General features: G+C 38.4%; 1 protein-coding gene across 1 annotated transcript in view; it reads right to left on the reverse strand.

Annotated features, from left to right (window-relative positions):
- Nucleotides 1–16516, reverse strand: part of LOC131233380 (uncharacterized) — a 31399-nt gene extending 14883 nt beyond the window's left edge. The window contains exons 1-9 of the mRNA XM_058230071.1: nucleotides 16046–16516; nucleotides 10471–10573; nucleotides 8843–8912; nucleotides 8689–8727; nucleotides 5275–5392; nucleotides 5123–5180; nucleotides 4910–4974; nucleotides 4770–4776; nucleotides 4617–4677 (exon numbers count right to left, since the gene is read on the reverse strand). Coding sequence (XP_058086054.1) covers nucleotides 4617–4677; nucleotides 4770–4776; nucleotides 4910–4974; nucleotides 5123–5180; nucleotides 5275–5392; nucleotides 8689–8727; nucleotides 8843–8912; nucleotides 10471–10573; nucleotides 16046–16137 — 613 coding nt within the window. The 5' untranslated portion in view covers nucleotides 16138–16516. The remainder of the gene's footprint in view (nucleotides 1–4616; nucleotides 4678–4769; nucleotides 4777–4909; nucleotides 4975–5122; nucleotides 5181–5274; nucleotides 5393–8688; nucleotides 8728–8842; nucleotides 8913–10470; nucleotides 10574–16045) is intronic.
- Between the last annotated feature and the right edge of the window lie 671 nt (nucleotides 16517–17187).

Below are 17187 nucleotides of genomic sequence, written 5' to 3' on the forward strand. Positions count from 1 at the left end.
AAATGAAGTAGGGGCTTATGTACACATTTAAAAGGATATGAGTAAGTAGATGATGCACAATAATGTGCGACGTTTGAACTGGCCCAACCAAATCAGGCATAATAAATTTCACGGTCTACTACCACCTGGGTACTAGTGCTTATTAGAGCCATTAATGCACCTGATGAAGTGAAGATTGTTAGATATTATTTAGCCCTATGGATAGAATGGTGGATCAAGTTGAGGAGAGTTATTTGATGCAGATTGTCACTAATAATAAGGCATCATATAAGGCTGTAGGAAAGTTGTTGATGAAGAAAAGGCCTCGTTTGTTTTGGTTGCCTTGTGCAACCCACTGGATTGATCTCATCCTCAAGGATATTGAGAAGAAGAAGAGTATTGAAGTTGGTTAAGAAGGCAAGCTTGATTACGACGTACATTTACAATCACAATTGGATAATTGTCCTTATAAAGAAGTTCAAGGAGGGCAAGAGTTGTTGCGGCCAAGGTGACATAATTAGCCACAAATTTTACAACTATGGAAATTTATATAATCATAGAGGGGCACCTAGCGAGATGATTGCATCTTGGTAATGGTTAAACTCTATGTATGGAAAGAAGGTGAGTGACATACCTATGGAAATGTATACAATTATAAGAGAGAATAAATACCGGAGGATGATAATATGCCGGTGATGGGCTTTCTTTATGAGACTATGGATAGAGCAAAGTTGTCAATTTAACATAACTGTAAACACTACAAGGATTACTGGAAGATGATAGATAAGCATTGGAATGAACTTCTTCACCATGATATCTATGAAGCAAGTAAAAGTTACAGTTATTTAGCTATTCCTTAGTTCATACTTAGAGCAATAACTTATTAGTACTTTTGTTAGACATATAATGTAAGATATTGATATGTTTTCTCCTTTAATGGTTGTAGACTACTTTCTAAACCCTCCACTCCTATACATGCCAACATATAAAAAGGATAATGAAGTTACTATCGGTTTGAAAAAACTGAGTTGGAGCCAAAAATTTATCGGCAAGTTGATGTTATTAATGAAATAAGTTAGCCACTACTTCAAATTAAGTCTTTTTATTTTGAAATACATTACATATGCCATAATGTAGACTTGTAGTACTGATTACTTGATCTTTCACAGGTGGAGACGTATGCACTAGCGATGGGTAGCTTTGGAGACCTACTTGCACAATTGTTATAAAGAGAACCAATCAAGGTATAACAAACAATATGTAAGATTTAAAATAAGCTAGGTGTAAAATTTAAACAAAAATGTATGTCTTTACCAATTTAATAAACTGGTATATTCATTGGTTATCTATGCAACTCAACCGTGGGTCAATTATGGTGAATGTGCACATAATCTACGAAATATTGCAATCAGAATTTGGAGTCAGACAACATCATTCGCCAGTTGTAAGAGAAATTGGAAAAAATTCTCCCACATTCATATGTCGTAATTAATTAGAGCAGACAAAGGTGAAGAGAAATGTATTTATTCACTACAACATGAGGTTGCGTTATATATATATATATATATAAAGAAATCAAGAGGGCAAGATGATAACTAATCACGGTATACTCCTATGGCTTGAACAAAGGAAGAAAGAGAAAACGCAGCCGAAAGTGAGAAACTTGAATTCTCAAATCTCATTGCGGAAACAGCTCAGCCTCCGAGACACCCAGAACCAATTATTGTGTTGACGAAGGACTAGCAGTACGAACGAGACTAATAGGGATAACAGAAGTAGCAATGAAAGAGGTGGTCCTGGTTGAGATTTTGATGATCATGGCTGTAGTACTAGTGCACATGTACCTGTTGATGATGCCAATAAGACTGAGACAATAGTGCCTAACACTTATACTTATCCACATAACACCGCACCTAGCCTAAGCCACTCTAGTCGAGACCGTAGAAAGAGCATAGCTACCAAGGAGATGATTCCAAGGCGATTAGTCAAACTCGGAGACATTATGGTAATGATGGGAGTGGTAGTGGTTAGAAGATACGTGCCTATTATGATGATAATGACAACTAACAAGACATCATGGAGCCTACCCTTATGCTTACCTATCAGATCCTACAGTCTCCATGGGCAAACTCAGTGGTGTCATACCCATTCGGTCGATATAGGGATTATTTGTAGCAATCACCATCACAACTGCCAATTGGTCATGAGACACAGCTACATATTTGGCTACCCTCCTCAATATTGTTAGTGTGGATATAGACAATACAACAACGCAGATGACGATAACGATGCTGAGCATATGCTCGACAATCCTTTTGGTATTGACAAGGTAAAATGCTTGGACTAACTCTTCAACACTTTTACCGAATATATCAATTATATATTTATATGTGTTTTACAATGATGTCATACTCATACTTACATGTGGTTTACACTTTGACTATTATGATTTGAATCACTTCATAGTCCGATACTTCGTATTAGCTATATATGATATCAATTTATGAAGATAATCGTATAAGCTATAAATGATATCAATTTATGCCATATATCAACAATTCATAACAAAAATAAATAAATAAATCAACATCACAGCTTATAGTAAAAGATTCTTAAATATTTGATTTCTCTCTCTCTCTCTCTCTCTAAAGATTTGTCTGATCCAGACCGATACAGGCCAAATCTCGATACGCGACTTCATATCGTATCAGTTTTTTGGCTAGGGCATACACCCACTAATGTCGATATTCAGAACCATGGTCTTAGAGGTTGTTAGAATATCTTTTTTTTTAAGGAAAAAGGATAGGGTCTCATGTAAATGGAGCAATACTTAAAGAAAAAGTTTCCAATGAGCTTTTGGAGGCTAACTAACAGTTAACTATTTGGACCCCATTCATTATAGGGTGTTGGTGTCAAAATTAAGAGAGACGTGGTAGCCAAGATTATGTTTTTTTCTTTTATTTAATACACAAGGTCTAGGAGCATACATCGAGATCTTCTATTAGAATAGGAATATGCATAACAACCTTCTCTCTGTTTTTTCCTCCCTCCTTTTTTTCAATCCACCAAACCCCATGACAAATCCAATGTGATAACCAACAAGTTGTCTAGAGACAATTTCCAAATTTAGGGAAATGTTTGGAACGGGGGACGATCTTGACTTTTTGGGTTTCTTCATCTAGAAGGATTCAAATCTGAACAAGTCAGATGTTTGGTTTCTCTAAGGGGTCATTTGGATGCCTATAAAGTTTTAAGTTGAAAACACATTACACATGAAAAGAGTTTCAGGTGTAAAAGGTTTCTATGCTATTCTATTTGGCTTTTAAGTGGTAATCTGTTTATAGGACAATGGATAAAGATAGAGCTTGGGCGGTGAACCTTCCAAATTCCACCAATCACACAAGGAATTGATTTTTTTTTTATTTATTTATTTTTATTTATTCATTTATTTATTTTATTTTATTATTATTATTTTTTGCGGGGGGGGGGGGTGTTAAAACATGCACACACTAAAGGGATTGGATGTCCTCCACCCATCACCGTGTGCCGCAAATGCAATCTGGAAGTTTTTAATGGTGGACGTCCCATCCTTCTCTCGTGTGGTCCATTTGATAATCTACAAGCTATTTCTTAGGGCCATGGGAGAGCATCAAGGGAAGCACATAATGGATAGATTAGATGTACCATAAACATTGTGATGGGCCCCATATATCATGAGTGTATGTCAACCATTGTGTTCTACTATGCATAATGCCTTTTTAGCTATAAAGACTTTACCTGTAATTTGAAACATGGCCTTTTGTCAGGTTTCATATTACAGCTACAAGTTGTAATCTGTTTACGCCTCCTGTAAAGCCTTTACAAGCAAATTCATGCATCCAAACAGCCCTGTAATCCGATTACCTGTAATCCCTTTAAAACTTAATGACTTTACAGGCATCCAAACGACCCCTAAAGTCCCAGGTCAAAGACGAAACACGTTCAAAGGCCCGCTTTTTTCTAATCCATTCTTTCCATTTGCTACTTGAAAACTATTAGAGGAGGAGAGAATTTGAGACAGAAAAGAAGCTCATGGTGCTGAGATGTCCAGCCCTACTTTATTTATAACAAAAGGAGAATGGTACAATTACATATATGCCCTTATTAGGAGGAAAAAAAACTAAAGAAAGACGAGACAAATAAGGAAAGCAAGAATATAAAGATAAAACAGGAAAGAGGTTAAGACTAAGATCCATAACACAAAAGCCTAGGTGTATGTACCTGTGGGCCTATGAGGGGCCCAATCATAGGTCCACACACACACACCTACCAAACGAAACAGATAAGATATCCTATCCATCCAACTTGATCCGCACTACCCCACATGCAAACACTTATGCCCTGTTTGGTAGACACCTAAAAATGAGCCCATCTCATCTTAGTTAACAGTAATTATGTATTCGAGAACTTAATCTCTAATGCATAATTACTGTTAACATGAACTCACTATGAGTTAAGAGGGATCTCTAATACTAAGAACAACTCATTTTTAGGCATCCACCAAACAGGCCTTATCATTAAATCAGCACTTAAAGCACATTTAAAGAGTGTAGCTAATTTAGTAAATTAAGTATCAAGCTGAATGCATCTATACTTACGTAGAAAATCACGCTGGATGAGCCACAAAAGCTTAGCAGGTTCAAAGGCAATATCTTGCCCCTGCAAAAAACCAGCCATTCATAAACATACAAACAGTTTCTTTATTACAACAAATTGTATACTAAATCATGCAAAAGAGTCTAGCAAATTACCTTCACTCTATTTTTCCATGGATAAACGAAGAGACGCCATGGAGAAAAGTTAGTATTCATATAGAGAGAAATATTCCATGGTAAATATAAAGTCCCTAAAATGGGACATGTATGAGAAATGTAGAAGAAGATTTGCAAACCTTCCATAGAATTCTTCTGCAAGCTCAACAGCGAATGACAATCGAGATATATCAGCTTCACGGATCTATACCCACACAACATAAAGCAACAAAAAAGATGAACCAAACAGAAAAGAACGAAGCTTCCGTAGAGCTGAGACAGGCAAATAAAACTTCACAAGAAGTGTTTCCTTGAAAGTAGAAATACTTAGAGATGTTAGTTACAGAACAGACCGTTTCAGGCAGATTATAGATAAGCACAGAACTCAAAACAGTTGCAAGAGCAAAGATCCTGTAACATCGAAAGCCCAATATGTCAAAAAAACATACTTAAGAATAAGAATAATGTAAAAAAGATCGAAGGCCACCCGAGCTCAAAAAGTTACCGGTCATCATAAACATTTGATTTCCCAACACTTTCAAATCCCTCAGTATCAAGGTAAAGCACAGATGTTTTTACTCCATCAATAACCAGTTCTAGAGGGGTGCCCCAAACCCATATTCCTGCAACATAAACGGATGAAATTTAGAAATATTCATGTACATCGCATAGTCTATTACATTGCATCTGTGGGAGTTTTGTGCTCTCATTGCCAGTCCCTAGCCCGGATAAAGGAGGAGGATTGCATCAGGTTGACAGCCAGTATCAAACTTATGCCCTAACTTTCATCTTGAATGCACAAAATATGACGTTGGAACAGGATTCATGTACCAACCCTAATTAATTGGGATAAGGCAAAGATGATGAGGATGATCACAGAGAATGAAGAATGAAGTGAAAACAAATCCACGGCTCCAATTGGAAAGTCTGATAAAAACTTGGTGTTCTTCCGCCATTTTTGCCAATGCATGAAGAACTCTGTCCAAGCTTTCCATGGTGATGATTAAATTGAGGACATGGGCAAGACAGAACAGGAGGTGATTGAATTCTTCCATTGCCTGACAAAAAAAAAAAAGCAGCACGGTTGAGAAGGGAGTTTGAAATGGCAGAGGTGAAGGTGGAGTTTACAACTAAGGGGGCCAAGGCACCAAGTCCTGGCAGATTCTCCATGGCATTCTATCAAGAACAATGGAACGTGATTCAAGGTGATTTTATGGAGGTATTAAGAAATTCCATGGGAGATGTTGATTGTATAAAGGAGCAAAATGCTACATTTATTATGCTCATTCCTAAAAAAGTTGTGAGGGTAGTTTCAGATGTCCATCCAATTAGCCTAGTGGGAAGTATGTACAAACTTTTGGAGGAAGTATTAGTGAAAAGCTGAAAGTAATGAGCTTCATCATCTCACGTTTAGGGGCGTTTTTGGTGGAAAGATAATGGATGGTAACCTATCGCTAATGAGTGTGTTGACTCAAGAAAAAGATGTGGTTCCCTGGGCATAATCTACAAAGTCAGCATAGAAAAAGACCATGACATGGTGGAAGAGGCTTAATCTGGAAAGTCAACATGGAAAAAAGCCCACAGCAGGGCGGAAGAATGGCATTTTCTGTTATATTTACTGCAAAAAAAAAAAAAAAGGTTTGGCCCAAATTGGAGAAATTGGATACGCATGCGTATTGACAGTTTAATTTTTCTTTGATCAACAGATCTCCAAAGGCTATTTCAGAAGGTATAAAGGCCTCTATCAAGGGGATCCACTCTCCCCCTTCCTATCCTGGATTCTTGTAGAAGGTTGATGCAAGCTAACCATTGGTGAGTCCAATACGGGTATCTGAAAAGCTTTCATGTTGGTAATCTAGGCACCCCTTTGCAAATTGTGGATGATGCCATTCTCTTTTGCGAAGCTTCTGGACCCTAGATCAATCAAGCCCGTCAAGTTTCTTTGTTGCTTAGAAGCCATCTTGGGTCTTTGAATTAACTTTAGTATAAGTGCTATGGCAGGGATTGGTGGAGGAAGTAAGTGAGTTTGCCACGTGCCTTGGTTGTAGAGCAACTGCATTCCCAATGAATATCTCTCCCTCTCTGGGGTGGATCAAATTAGCTAGCTGTTCAGACCCAGTGGTTGAGCGCTCCAAGAAAAAGTTGGCAGCTTGGAAATTCGTTTTGGGGCCATATAACTCTCATCAAGTCCTATCTTTCCAATATTACCTGTTGCTCTTCAAAATCCCATCCAAAGTGGCAAGTAAGCTCAAAAAAATTCAGGGGGTTTTTATGGCAGGGAAGAGGGAGAGATGACAATTCTATATAGTTAATCGAGATAACTCCAAAGGTGAAAAGGAATAAGGGGTACTCAGACTTGGGAGAACTAAGAAAGGAACCGAGCTCTTCTGACCAAGTAGTGGTGAAGATTTAGAAGAGAGAGCAAGAGTCACTGTGGAGGAAAGTAATTGCCTCTATGTATGGGGAATTGCAGAAAGGCTGGTGCCTGGGTACTGTCGCAAGGGATAATGGGTCCTTTGTTTGGAAAGCCATCTCAAAGTTAGGTCTTACCCTCTGAGGTGTGAGTCAAATCCTTGTAAAAGGAATACGATTCAAGGTGGGATATGGTGATAGAGTGACTTTCAGAGGACCCGTGGCTTGAGGAGGCCACTTAGCTATGAGGTTCCAGAAGCTTTTTGCACTCTTGCAAGGCAGAACATGCTCGTTAAAGATGCCTATGAGATTGAGAATAATACCATTGTGTGGTATCTGCATTTAGACAGAATTGATGGACTTTGAATTTTTTTATGATAGTTGATCTCTTGGCTCTCCTATATGAAGTTGCAATAATTCCCTCTGAAGAAAATGACCGCTTGTGGGTCCTTTTCCCAAAAGGACCTTTTCGTCAACGAGGTGTGCTGCTTTTAACTCCTAATGCAGAATTGTGGAGTTATCCTCTGCCCTAGGTCAAGGTTTTCTGTTGGGTGGCCATGGCAAATAACATCCTTACAGTTGATAATCTTAAAAAGAGAAATTGGTCACTTCCAAATCTGCCACATGTTGAGGAGGAAGAATTGGTTGACCATCTTTCTATCCTGTGTAAAGTGGCTTCCTCTAATTGGTCTTTCCTCTTTCGTCTCTTTAATATCGACCTGGTACTTCCAGCTTCAGTTTCAAATCGTATTTGTGGTTGGAGTGTTGGCCTTTCAATCAAGCTTTAGAGGCATGATCCTTTGGAGGATGCTCCCCCTTGCCAATATTTGGAGCATATGGAAAGAAAGAAATAAGAGAATCTTCGACTTCAAGTTCTGGACTCTTTCTCAAGTTACTGAGAGAGTCAAGTGGTCCTTTGTCAACTGGCTTTTGTTGCTCAACAATTCGAAGGGACCTGCAAAATCCAACCTTATTCATGTTGGAGAATCACTATTGACGAATTCAACCCTATCCGACACTTATATTGAAGGGAGCTCAAGGGATAATCCTGGGGAATCCAAGTTTGGTAGTGATTTAAAAGATGATCGAGGGATTATAAAATTTGTCTTCTCCAGATGGGTGGGTCCAAAAGCTAAAATAGGGCAGAGTTGCTATGAAAATTGGGATTGAAATTTTTATAAATCAGGTAGGAGGGTCGGTAATAGCTGGGGGTGACTGTGTGTAATGTGATTGCTTCGGTTTTGGGATGTAAAGACCCTCCCTGAAATTAAGCAGATCGAATTGGATAAGGCTTCATTCATGTGGCTTGGACATTTCCTTCCTCAAAATCCCTAGGGAAGTTAACCACATTGTCGGATCCCCAAGGGGTCCTCTCCTCTTAACCTTCTCAGCATAGGGGATTATCATCCATTGCCTTAACAGGAATCATTGTATTTTCTGGCCCGTTGGGCTCTTTCAATAAAATCTTTTGTTACAGATTACTTTAAAAATACATATATATACTAACCCTTTGTTTTGGTATCACGCATATGACCAACACCAAAACCTGCAAACAAAGGAACTTTGAAGGTCAAAATGAAATAGATGGCCAAAAAAATATACCACTCACTTTCTCCAAGGATATGCATATGGAAAAAAGCCAGGGTAGCAGAAGAATTCACCTTCATAACATGACAGCGAAAGAAGTTGATTGAGGAGAAAAGATTTTCCAGAGCGGTATGGACCAATAACCTGAAATGAAACCATGAAAAGCAAAGCAAAGATTGCCCATATTTTCAATTTGAAATAACTAGAGAAAAATTATATATCATTTGAAAAGCGCAAATAATAAACTACTAAAATGCACCAGATGGTCATCCCATCAGACCAGCACCAATATAAAAATAAATACACAGGCACAAGCTGAAAGCACAAGAGAGAATATTTCTTTCAACCGTTCAAAAGTGCAGCTCAGCCTGCATCAGAAATTTAGAAGTGGACTGGTTTTGCATGTCTATGTATTAAACTGTTTGCTAAGCATTTGCGGCTGGTTTATACCTGACCGCTTTAATACAAACTGTTTCAAGAACATATAGTCTGGACAAAAGAGAATTCTCAAATCTCAATAGTGTTTCTGGACATCAAAATTCAAACAATTGCTCAAAGTGACAGATTAAGAATAGCCAGAACACTTTTTTCCTTTTCTTTTTTTGAAAGGTAACACTACCAGGGATTGAACCCTGGATCACATACACACATTACATTCTCTCCCAACTCATATAATGAATGGGAGACTGGCCAGAACCAGTTTATACATTGGTGTCTTCATAAATGTGTGTAGACAGGTACTTATTCACGTAACTATTTACATTCTATATGTTAACGTCAATAATATGTGGCAAAAGGAGTATTCTTAACACTGTTTCAAATAATCACTGAGCAATTACTAGCTCCCAAAGTGCCTTTCAAAGATTGCCAGCTCTCAAAGTGACAGGTTGACTGCTAGAATCCATTCCAGTGAGAGACAATGTGTGTAATTTATGTGCATACGAACATAAGCTATGTTTGTATATGCATGCACATACATGTGCTGCATATGAATACATGCACGTATATAGAGAATAATCAAGTTTCAACATTCCATCACTGTGATGTAGGATTTTAATGATCACGTAATTAAGAACAAAAAGAAAAGAAACAACGGTGGATAAAACAAATAAAGGTGAGGGTCAGTTTCGTACAGAATAAGGACATGTCCGTCACAAAGCATAATCACGATGCCAAACAATTCAGGACATTTTTGGGTAAAAAATTATTCTTCTTCATGTTGCCTATTGTCATTCACTTCATATTGTCAGGTCACAAAATGAGTAAACAAAGCTCTGAACTCTGATGACTCACTAAGAAAGTTCCAAAACTTTATTATTACTTAATATTTTGGGGTTTATTTGTGAAAGTTCCTTTTTATGAAAAAAAAAAAAAATTTGCAATTTCTTCCTAAAAAATCAAATAATTTGGTTACTTCTTTCGCCTTTCTGTTTGTGCAGTCCCCACAAAATGCATGAAGATTTGCAAAATACAAGCAACAAAAAGAAACATGTTTTCAGAGAAAACAAAAGCCATGGTTTCTCTAGTAAACCATATGGTATACAAATTGCAACCAAAAATAGCTATATAGAACACAATTAGGCCCCTAAACAAGCTATTGAATTTTAGTTGTTTTATTTCCTGTAAAATTTTGAGCTACAGAGCCTCAAAATCTATGCTAGGCATCTCATGAAAAGACTCAAGAAATGGATATCTGGCTTACAGCAACAGCAGCAATAGGGGTTGTTATTCTTTCTATTGCTTCCAGGCCCTCTCTTGAAAGACGAAGTTTGGTATGACCAGAATCAGGCTCCACTATAGGAAACCTGTAAATACAAAAAAGTAACAATTTTGTTGGATGCAACAAAAAATTAGTAGAGAGTTCTAAATATGCCAGAATTCCCCCTGATAAATCAATTAGAAACATCCCTGAAATCAAGCAAAATTTGACAAGGTTCCACAGCAATGACAGCGAAGGCAAATCAAAAGCCTTTTGGCATTCAACAAAAAAAAAAAAAAAAAGCCTTTTGGCATTCACTGATTAACATCAATAATAACCATATTTAGCAAAAGCCAATTTATACAGCGTATTTTTCAAAAATATGAGTTAAATAAGGAATATGAACAAACAGACCTATTTTTCAAAGATACGAGTTAAATTAGGAATAGGTACAAAATGACATAATTTTCAAAATCTCGGAAAATTTTAAAAAATAAAGGAAAATGATTAAAACCCATTTAAAACATGAAATGGAAAAACCAGCACCGATAAAATGGGTAAGAATGCAAAGACACATGAAAAAGGTGTTTGGTATTGACTGTTGAACATTAGTGATGGTACTTAGCAAAACACCATTTTACCCGGCATACTTTATCAAAATATGCATTGAATTAAACACATGTATAAGATGCATATTTTTCAAAATATTGACAAAAACATGTTTTTTCAAGTAAAATTATTAAAAAATTAAAACCCATTTAAGCTCTAAAATCGGAACAATGGCACAAATCCCTCCCTCACTCCCTCTCCCTCTTGAAGCTGCTAAGAAGGGTGAACCACAGCAATCTAATGGAAAATAATATACAATCAAGCAAAGCTATATTGAAGTGCTGAATCACACAATGGGGCACACATGGCCACTCGTTAAGTAGTTCTGACTGTGAGTAATGAAAGGAAAGTGCTCCTGTTGAATGCTTGATGTGATGAAGCGCTTTTGGCTTCATTCTATTTGCCCACCATTTGTGAGAGGGTCCCCAAAGTGTTGAAATCTTAACAACACAATCAAATTTTACAGTCCCTAAGTTGTAAGGAGGGTATGTCTCAATAAGACATTGGGGAGCTAATCTCCTTTTCAAATGTCAATAGTGTTGATACATTATGGCCATACATGTGGTCCCTCCAGTCTCCCATGTGGTCCACATATGTTTGAGTCATTGTTGGGCCTTAGTTATGTGTTTGGGTTAGAGTCCTTAGGCCCATAAGGTATTAGTTTATTTAATCTTTTAGCAAGAGGGCATCATAACGTGCCATAATGACGATGACAAAACAGTTGGGCTAAGGAATCCTAGGGCTCATGTTCATCATATCTTCTTTTAACACCAAAATCTCAACTTAAATTCCTTCAGTGGCCTATGACAATAATTTGATTCTTGAGCCCCCACCCTGCAAGGGGGCACTTTCATAGCTTACCTTAAAGTGTAGAATCCTTGCAGGGAATAGACTTAATGAAATGAACATTGCTTTTATCTATCTCTATTATAGTGCCAATAGTGGGGAACATTTTTACCCCTGCAATTAGTTTCAATGGCTGATGGCTTTGTGTCTCTAGTGGACATGAAAAGACATTTTAAATAAAGTTATGGTAGTTTAGGAATTCGAAAATGTGCATGCTTCTTGCGGTTAAGATTTCACCCCACAAATACCACTCAGCGGTTAAGATTCAACCTACTTCCTTCGCTTCTTTTAATGTGGTAGCCCACAGCAACTTCTCGTCTCTGCATGTAGCCTGCACGAAAAGGAGATTGTGCAACACCTGTGGGGTCCATGCTATAGATGTAAAATCCACTCCATCCATCAGGTGAGAACCATAATTTAAACTAGACAGAAAATATCGGCCTATCAAAATACTCATATGGACCACACCTATGGGAACAAAGTAAAATTGCTCCCAAGACCGCAAGGTTCCCATGGTGTGGCTCGGCTAAGGTTTTTACAAGATGATTTTTGTATCTTCTCTTCCTGCTAGTGAGTTAGACCTAATTAATGGGTTTGATGAAAGATACACCACATGGTGGCCACACACAAACTATGGTCGGCATCCCATTTACGCCAGTCCCTAGGCGTGGCCCATCTGAGTTGTGGATCTAGTTGATTTTTTACCTTGAGACATAACATCAAGTATAGAATCTGACGAGTGGAGTGGATTTTACACTTAAAACATGGTAGGCCCCAGAGACTTAGGTATTTTACACACTGTGCAAAACGGGTGTTGTAGAGGACTTCAGTGCATGTGCCATACCTACCCCCTAGTATAATGATTAAAAAATTTATTAAAGAAAGCTAAGAAAGATCAGAACTGGAAGTTCCAATCTATGATGCTGGGTGTGGTGTCAACCATATCAACAAAATATTTAACTGCAATGCTGATTTTGTATTTACCAAAAATAAAAGCATGCCTCAAAGGTTCCAGATGCAAATTCTTGGCCCAGAAAATGACATTCTCAGAAAACGAAGAGGAAAAATGGAAAGCCCCTCTCAAGGTGCCCTAGTCTTTAGCCTCCACTTATTTAGGGCCTGTTTGGACAGTGGTATTAAATGGTATGGAATAGCCTCCACTTCTTTAGGGCCTGTTTGGACAGTGGTATTAAATGGTATGGAATTGCATTAGGTGGCATTAACAGCAATATTGCACAATGACTACATGTCTGGAAATACTATGGTATTTCACTGTCTAATCCCACGTTTGGGATCAAATTCTTCCATTGGGAAATACACTGTATTAAGTGAAGCCTGCGTTTGGTGGACCATGGAATTGTAATCAAGAGACCACATTTTACAACTGTTGCCGGTCACCTATACACATGCAACTTGAATGTCACGTGTAAAGGGCACATATGGATGGACGTGTGGATAAAACACACATCAAAAGGAAGAGCTCTTTCGAACAAGGAAAATGAGAAAGTCAAGCCACGCATTCTCACATTGCCTAGAACGACATGTATACATACTATGTATTTCCATAGCGTGTGATATTTAGCCAATTTAGTGTCACATCAATGATACATGCATATATTCAATCATATCATTACCAATAGGGCCAAAAGTCCAACACGAATCATATCATGTGACAGTTTAAACCATGTTCTTTGAATGTTCAGTTGGATGTATTCATTACTACTTGTAGAAGCAATGCATTCCCACCAATTTGTTGGTGACATAAACACAGAATGGACCCTTTCTTCTTTGTGAAAAGTAGGATGGACGCATTTTAAACTCCACCTGCCATCATTATTTTAAAAAGGCATTTTCCTTGAGGCATGAGGCATCTACCTCAAAATGAGGCAGCGAAAATAGCCTCTAGCCATGACTTCGGCTTAAATTACAAAGCATAAGCTTGAGGTTTATGCCACACAAAATCACAAATTTCAGTAGCCCTTAGTGGTTCTTGTCAACTAGTTTAGTTGATTTTTTATTTTTTATTTTTTTTTGGCACTTTCTTTTTGTGATACTCCAATTTAATGCAAACCAAATGATCATACTTTACAAATGATGGATCACCACACCTTGCATGCCTAGTACACAATACATTGATTTATGATGAAATTTTCACATGTATATAATTCCTTCAAAGTTTTTATTTTTTATATTTTTACTATTTGATCCTACATACATGCCTACTTTAATTTATTTGAATCTTATACCTTGACACACACCAGCCTCACCTCACAGGTAGGGCTGTCAACAGGCCAGGCACAGGTTTAGCTTCGGCCCCAATTTCAAACTGGCCTGTCAGGCTAGCCATATTCAAAGTTCTAATTTTAGTTGGCCCTTGGCCCAGCCCATTGACAGCCATACATAGGACCTGCAGTTTTATGTCACCTATGTAACGACTTTGCCAGATTAAAAATAAAAATTTTAAAAATTAATAAATAAATAAAAACAAGAAGAAGAAGAAGAAAATCAGAATCCCACCAAAAATCAATTCGGTGGACATCCAAACTCCACCTAACTTAACTGATCTACACCATTAAAGAATGTGTGGAGGTTGGGAACAAAAGATGGGACGTTATGGAATTCGCTTATAAAAAGTAAGTACAGGAGCTCAGAGGGAGGATGGTGGACAAGAGATTCTTCGGCTTACAAAGCCTCGGCTATTTGGAGAGGCATCCTGTCTTCGAAAATGAGGTTCTCATAGGGATTAGCATTGCAATAGGTAAAGGAGTCAAAACTCACTTCTAGGAAGACATTTGGGAGGGGGATTCACCCCTTAAAGATGATTTCCCAAACATATATCGTCTCGCTCCGCTTCGATCCATCGTGGTGGCTGATTGCTATTCTAGACTCGGGACGAAGGCGTTTGGAACATCAATTGTAGAAGAAACTTACAAGATTGGGAGTTCGACGAATTTGTGTCTCTTCATAGTCGTATTATCAGCTGTTATCCAGAAAATACGTGTGAAGACAGGCTTGTATGGAGGTGCGATAGTTCTAAACTGTTTTTAGTCAAATCTCTCTATTCATCCATAACTTCAAACTCTGTGATGGGAAAAGTCTAGAAATTCAAAGTTCCTCCAAAGATCTCAGTTTTTGGATGGTTAGTAGGGAAGAAGAAAGTTCTGACTGTTGATAACTTAAGGAAGAGGGGTATGATAATCACCAACATATGTCTTTGTTGTATGGCAGATGAGGAATCGGTGGATCACCTTTTCATTCATTGTCCTTTCACTGTTCAAGCGTGGTCAGCAATTCTCAGCTCTTTCAATATTTCATGGTGCCTCCCTTCTTCATCAGATGGTCTGATAAAAGCTTGGCTTGGGCCAAAATTAGGGAAACATAGAACAATGATGTGGAGAATGTCTGTTGCCAGTTTGGCAGTCGGTATGGGAAGAAAGAAATGGGAGATGTTTCATCGGGATCTCTAAAACATCAGGTTCAACAATCCAGAGAGTTCAGCGTTTCTTAGTAGAATGGGGTTATGTTTTACCCGATCTATAGGATTGTAATATGTATTAGTATCAGAGGTTGTCTCTCTCGCTAATTCAGCAGGAGAACCCTCTTTCTCTTGTACTTTGTTTTTATTAATATAACCTCTGTTACTTAAAAAAAAAAAAAAAAGAAAAAAAAAAAAAAGAATGTGTCCGTATGTACGCGCGTATTCATGCACAGTGACATTGCGATTTTCTAAACGCCACACAAGGACATTTGCTTTAGTAGCTACATTCTTGAACCATCTTTGATGACAGCTGTCATCTATCAGACGAGATTTAAGTGGCATAATAGATCGACATTGTTTCCACAACGAATTTCATACCTCTTCCAGTATATACAATTTCCATCTAATTATCTATTTGTTCATCCCAACCACGCGAAATTAGACTCATTGACAGAACTCAACATAAAACATACAATGCATTAGACATATTTCAATTTCAAAATGCATCTCAAACACAACCATAAACGCCCAAAAAAACAAAAACAAAAACAAAAACTCTTTGATCTTTTCAATTACCGACACAAATCCAAGGAAAGAAACTATGCAAGAAAACCCAAGAATCAGAGAAGAAAGAGAATCACTTACGCTTGGCGGAAATTCTCTATGGAACCAGAAGCAGACGCAAAGAAGCAGACCAAGATCGAGGCAGCGAAGATCCGAGAAACCCGGAATGCCATGCCCTCCTTCAGCAGTTAACTCTATCAACTCTATCGATGAGAGAAGGTGCGATTACATGGAAGTTGTGTGTATCTACGGATCAAATGAGAAGGAATGGAGGGTTGAATGAAGCATTTTGGATTTGGAGAGTAAGATCTTTTTTAAAAAAAAAGGAGAAAAGGGATGAATTGGGTGCGTAGGTTAAGTATCCTGCGCACACTTTTTGGCCGGTTTTCTTGCCTTGAGGACAGAGAGAAGAAGAAACCCGAGAAAGCGGATTCCGGTGCGAGCGAGTGGAGATTTTTCTCTTTCTTTGGAGAGAGAAAGGGGGAGAGATTGGAATCTAGAAAGAGTCTTTTGCCAGTAGTCCCAGTAAGGTTCCGGTGCGAAGTCTTTGCGTCTGTACTGTGGTGTGATTTATACGTGAGGCTCAAGTGGGTCCGACTCCGATCATATTGACCGTTGGATATGATGGGCTCGCGGTGGATTGCTCGTGGACCTCATCAAGACAGATCAAATGGGCCTGAGAAATGGACGGGGTAGACCATTTTTCCTCTCGTCGTCCATTTTTCTGTCCCGGTATTTTTGTGGCTGTGATTATCTAATCATGGTTGCTTTGTGGGTCATGTCAATCTACGGAGGATGCTTCTCATGCAGTGGTGCTTCTGATCATATGTGGGCCCAAGTGGGCTCTACGTGTGGGTTCGTACCACCATGAGGTGCAATAAGTTCGTTCTGGATCGTGGCTTTGGGAGTCCGTGATTTGAACTGAAAATTACGCGAGCGTTCTTACAAAGCGTAGGAAATGATGAAGAGATAGTATTATAGAGGAGTGGATTGCGTCCTGCCCGGCCGTTGACTGACTCGGTCCCGGGCAGGGCTCTGTGGGGTCCACATGATGTATGGATTTCATCTAATCCGTCCATCCATTTTTTCAGATAACTTTTTCAGTATGACATAAAAAATGAGGTATATCCAAGCTCAAGTGAGCCACACCACAGGAAGTAGCGGTGATAGTGACAGCCACCGTTGAAACATTTCCAGGGGCCACCGTGATGTTTATTTGCCAT

This window comes from Magnolia sinica, chromosome 18, assembly GCF_029962835.1.
Source record: "Magnolia sinica isolate HGM2019 chromosome 18, MsV1, whole genome shotgun sequence".
Classification (NCBI taxonomy): domain Eukaryota; kingdom Viridiplantae; phylum Streptophyta; class Magnoliopsida; order Magnoliales; family Magnoliaceae; genus Magnolia; species Magnolia sinica.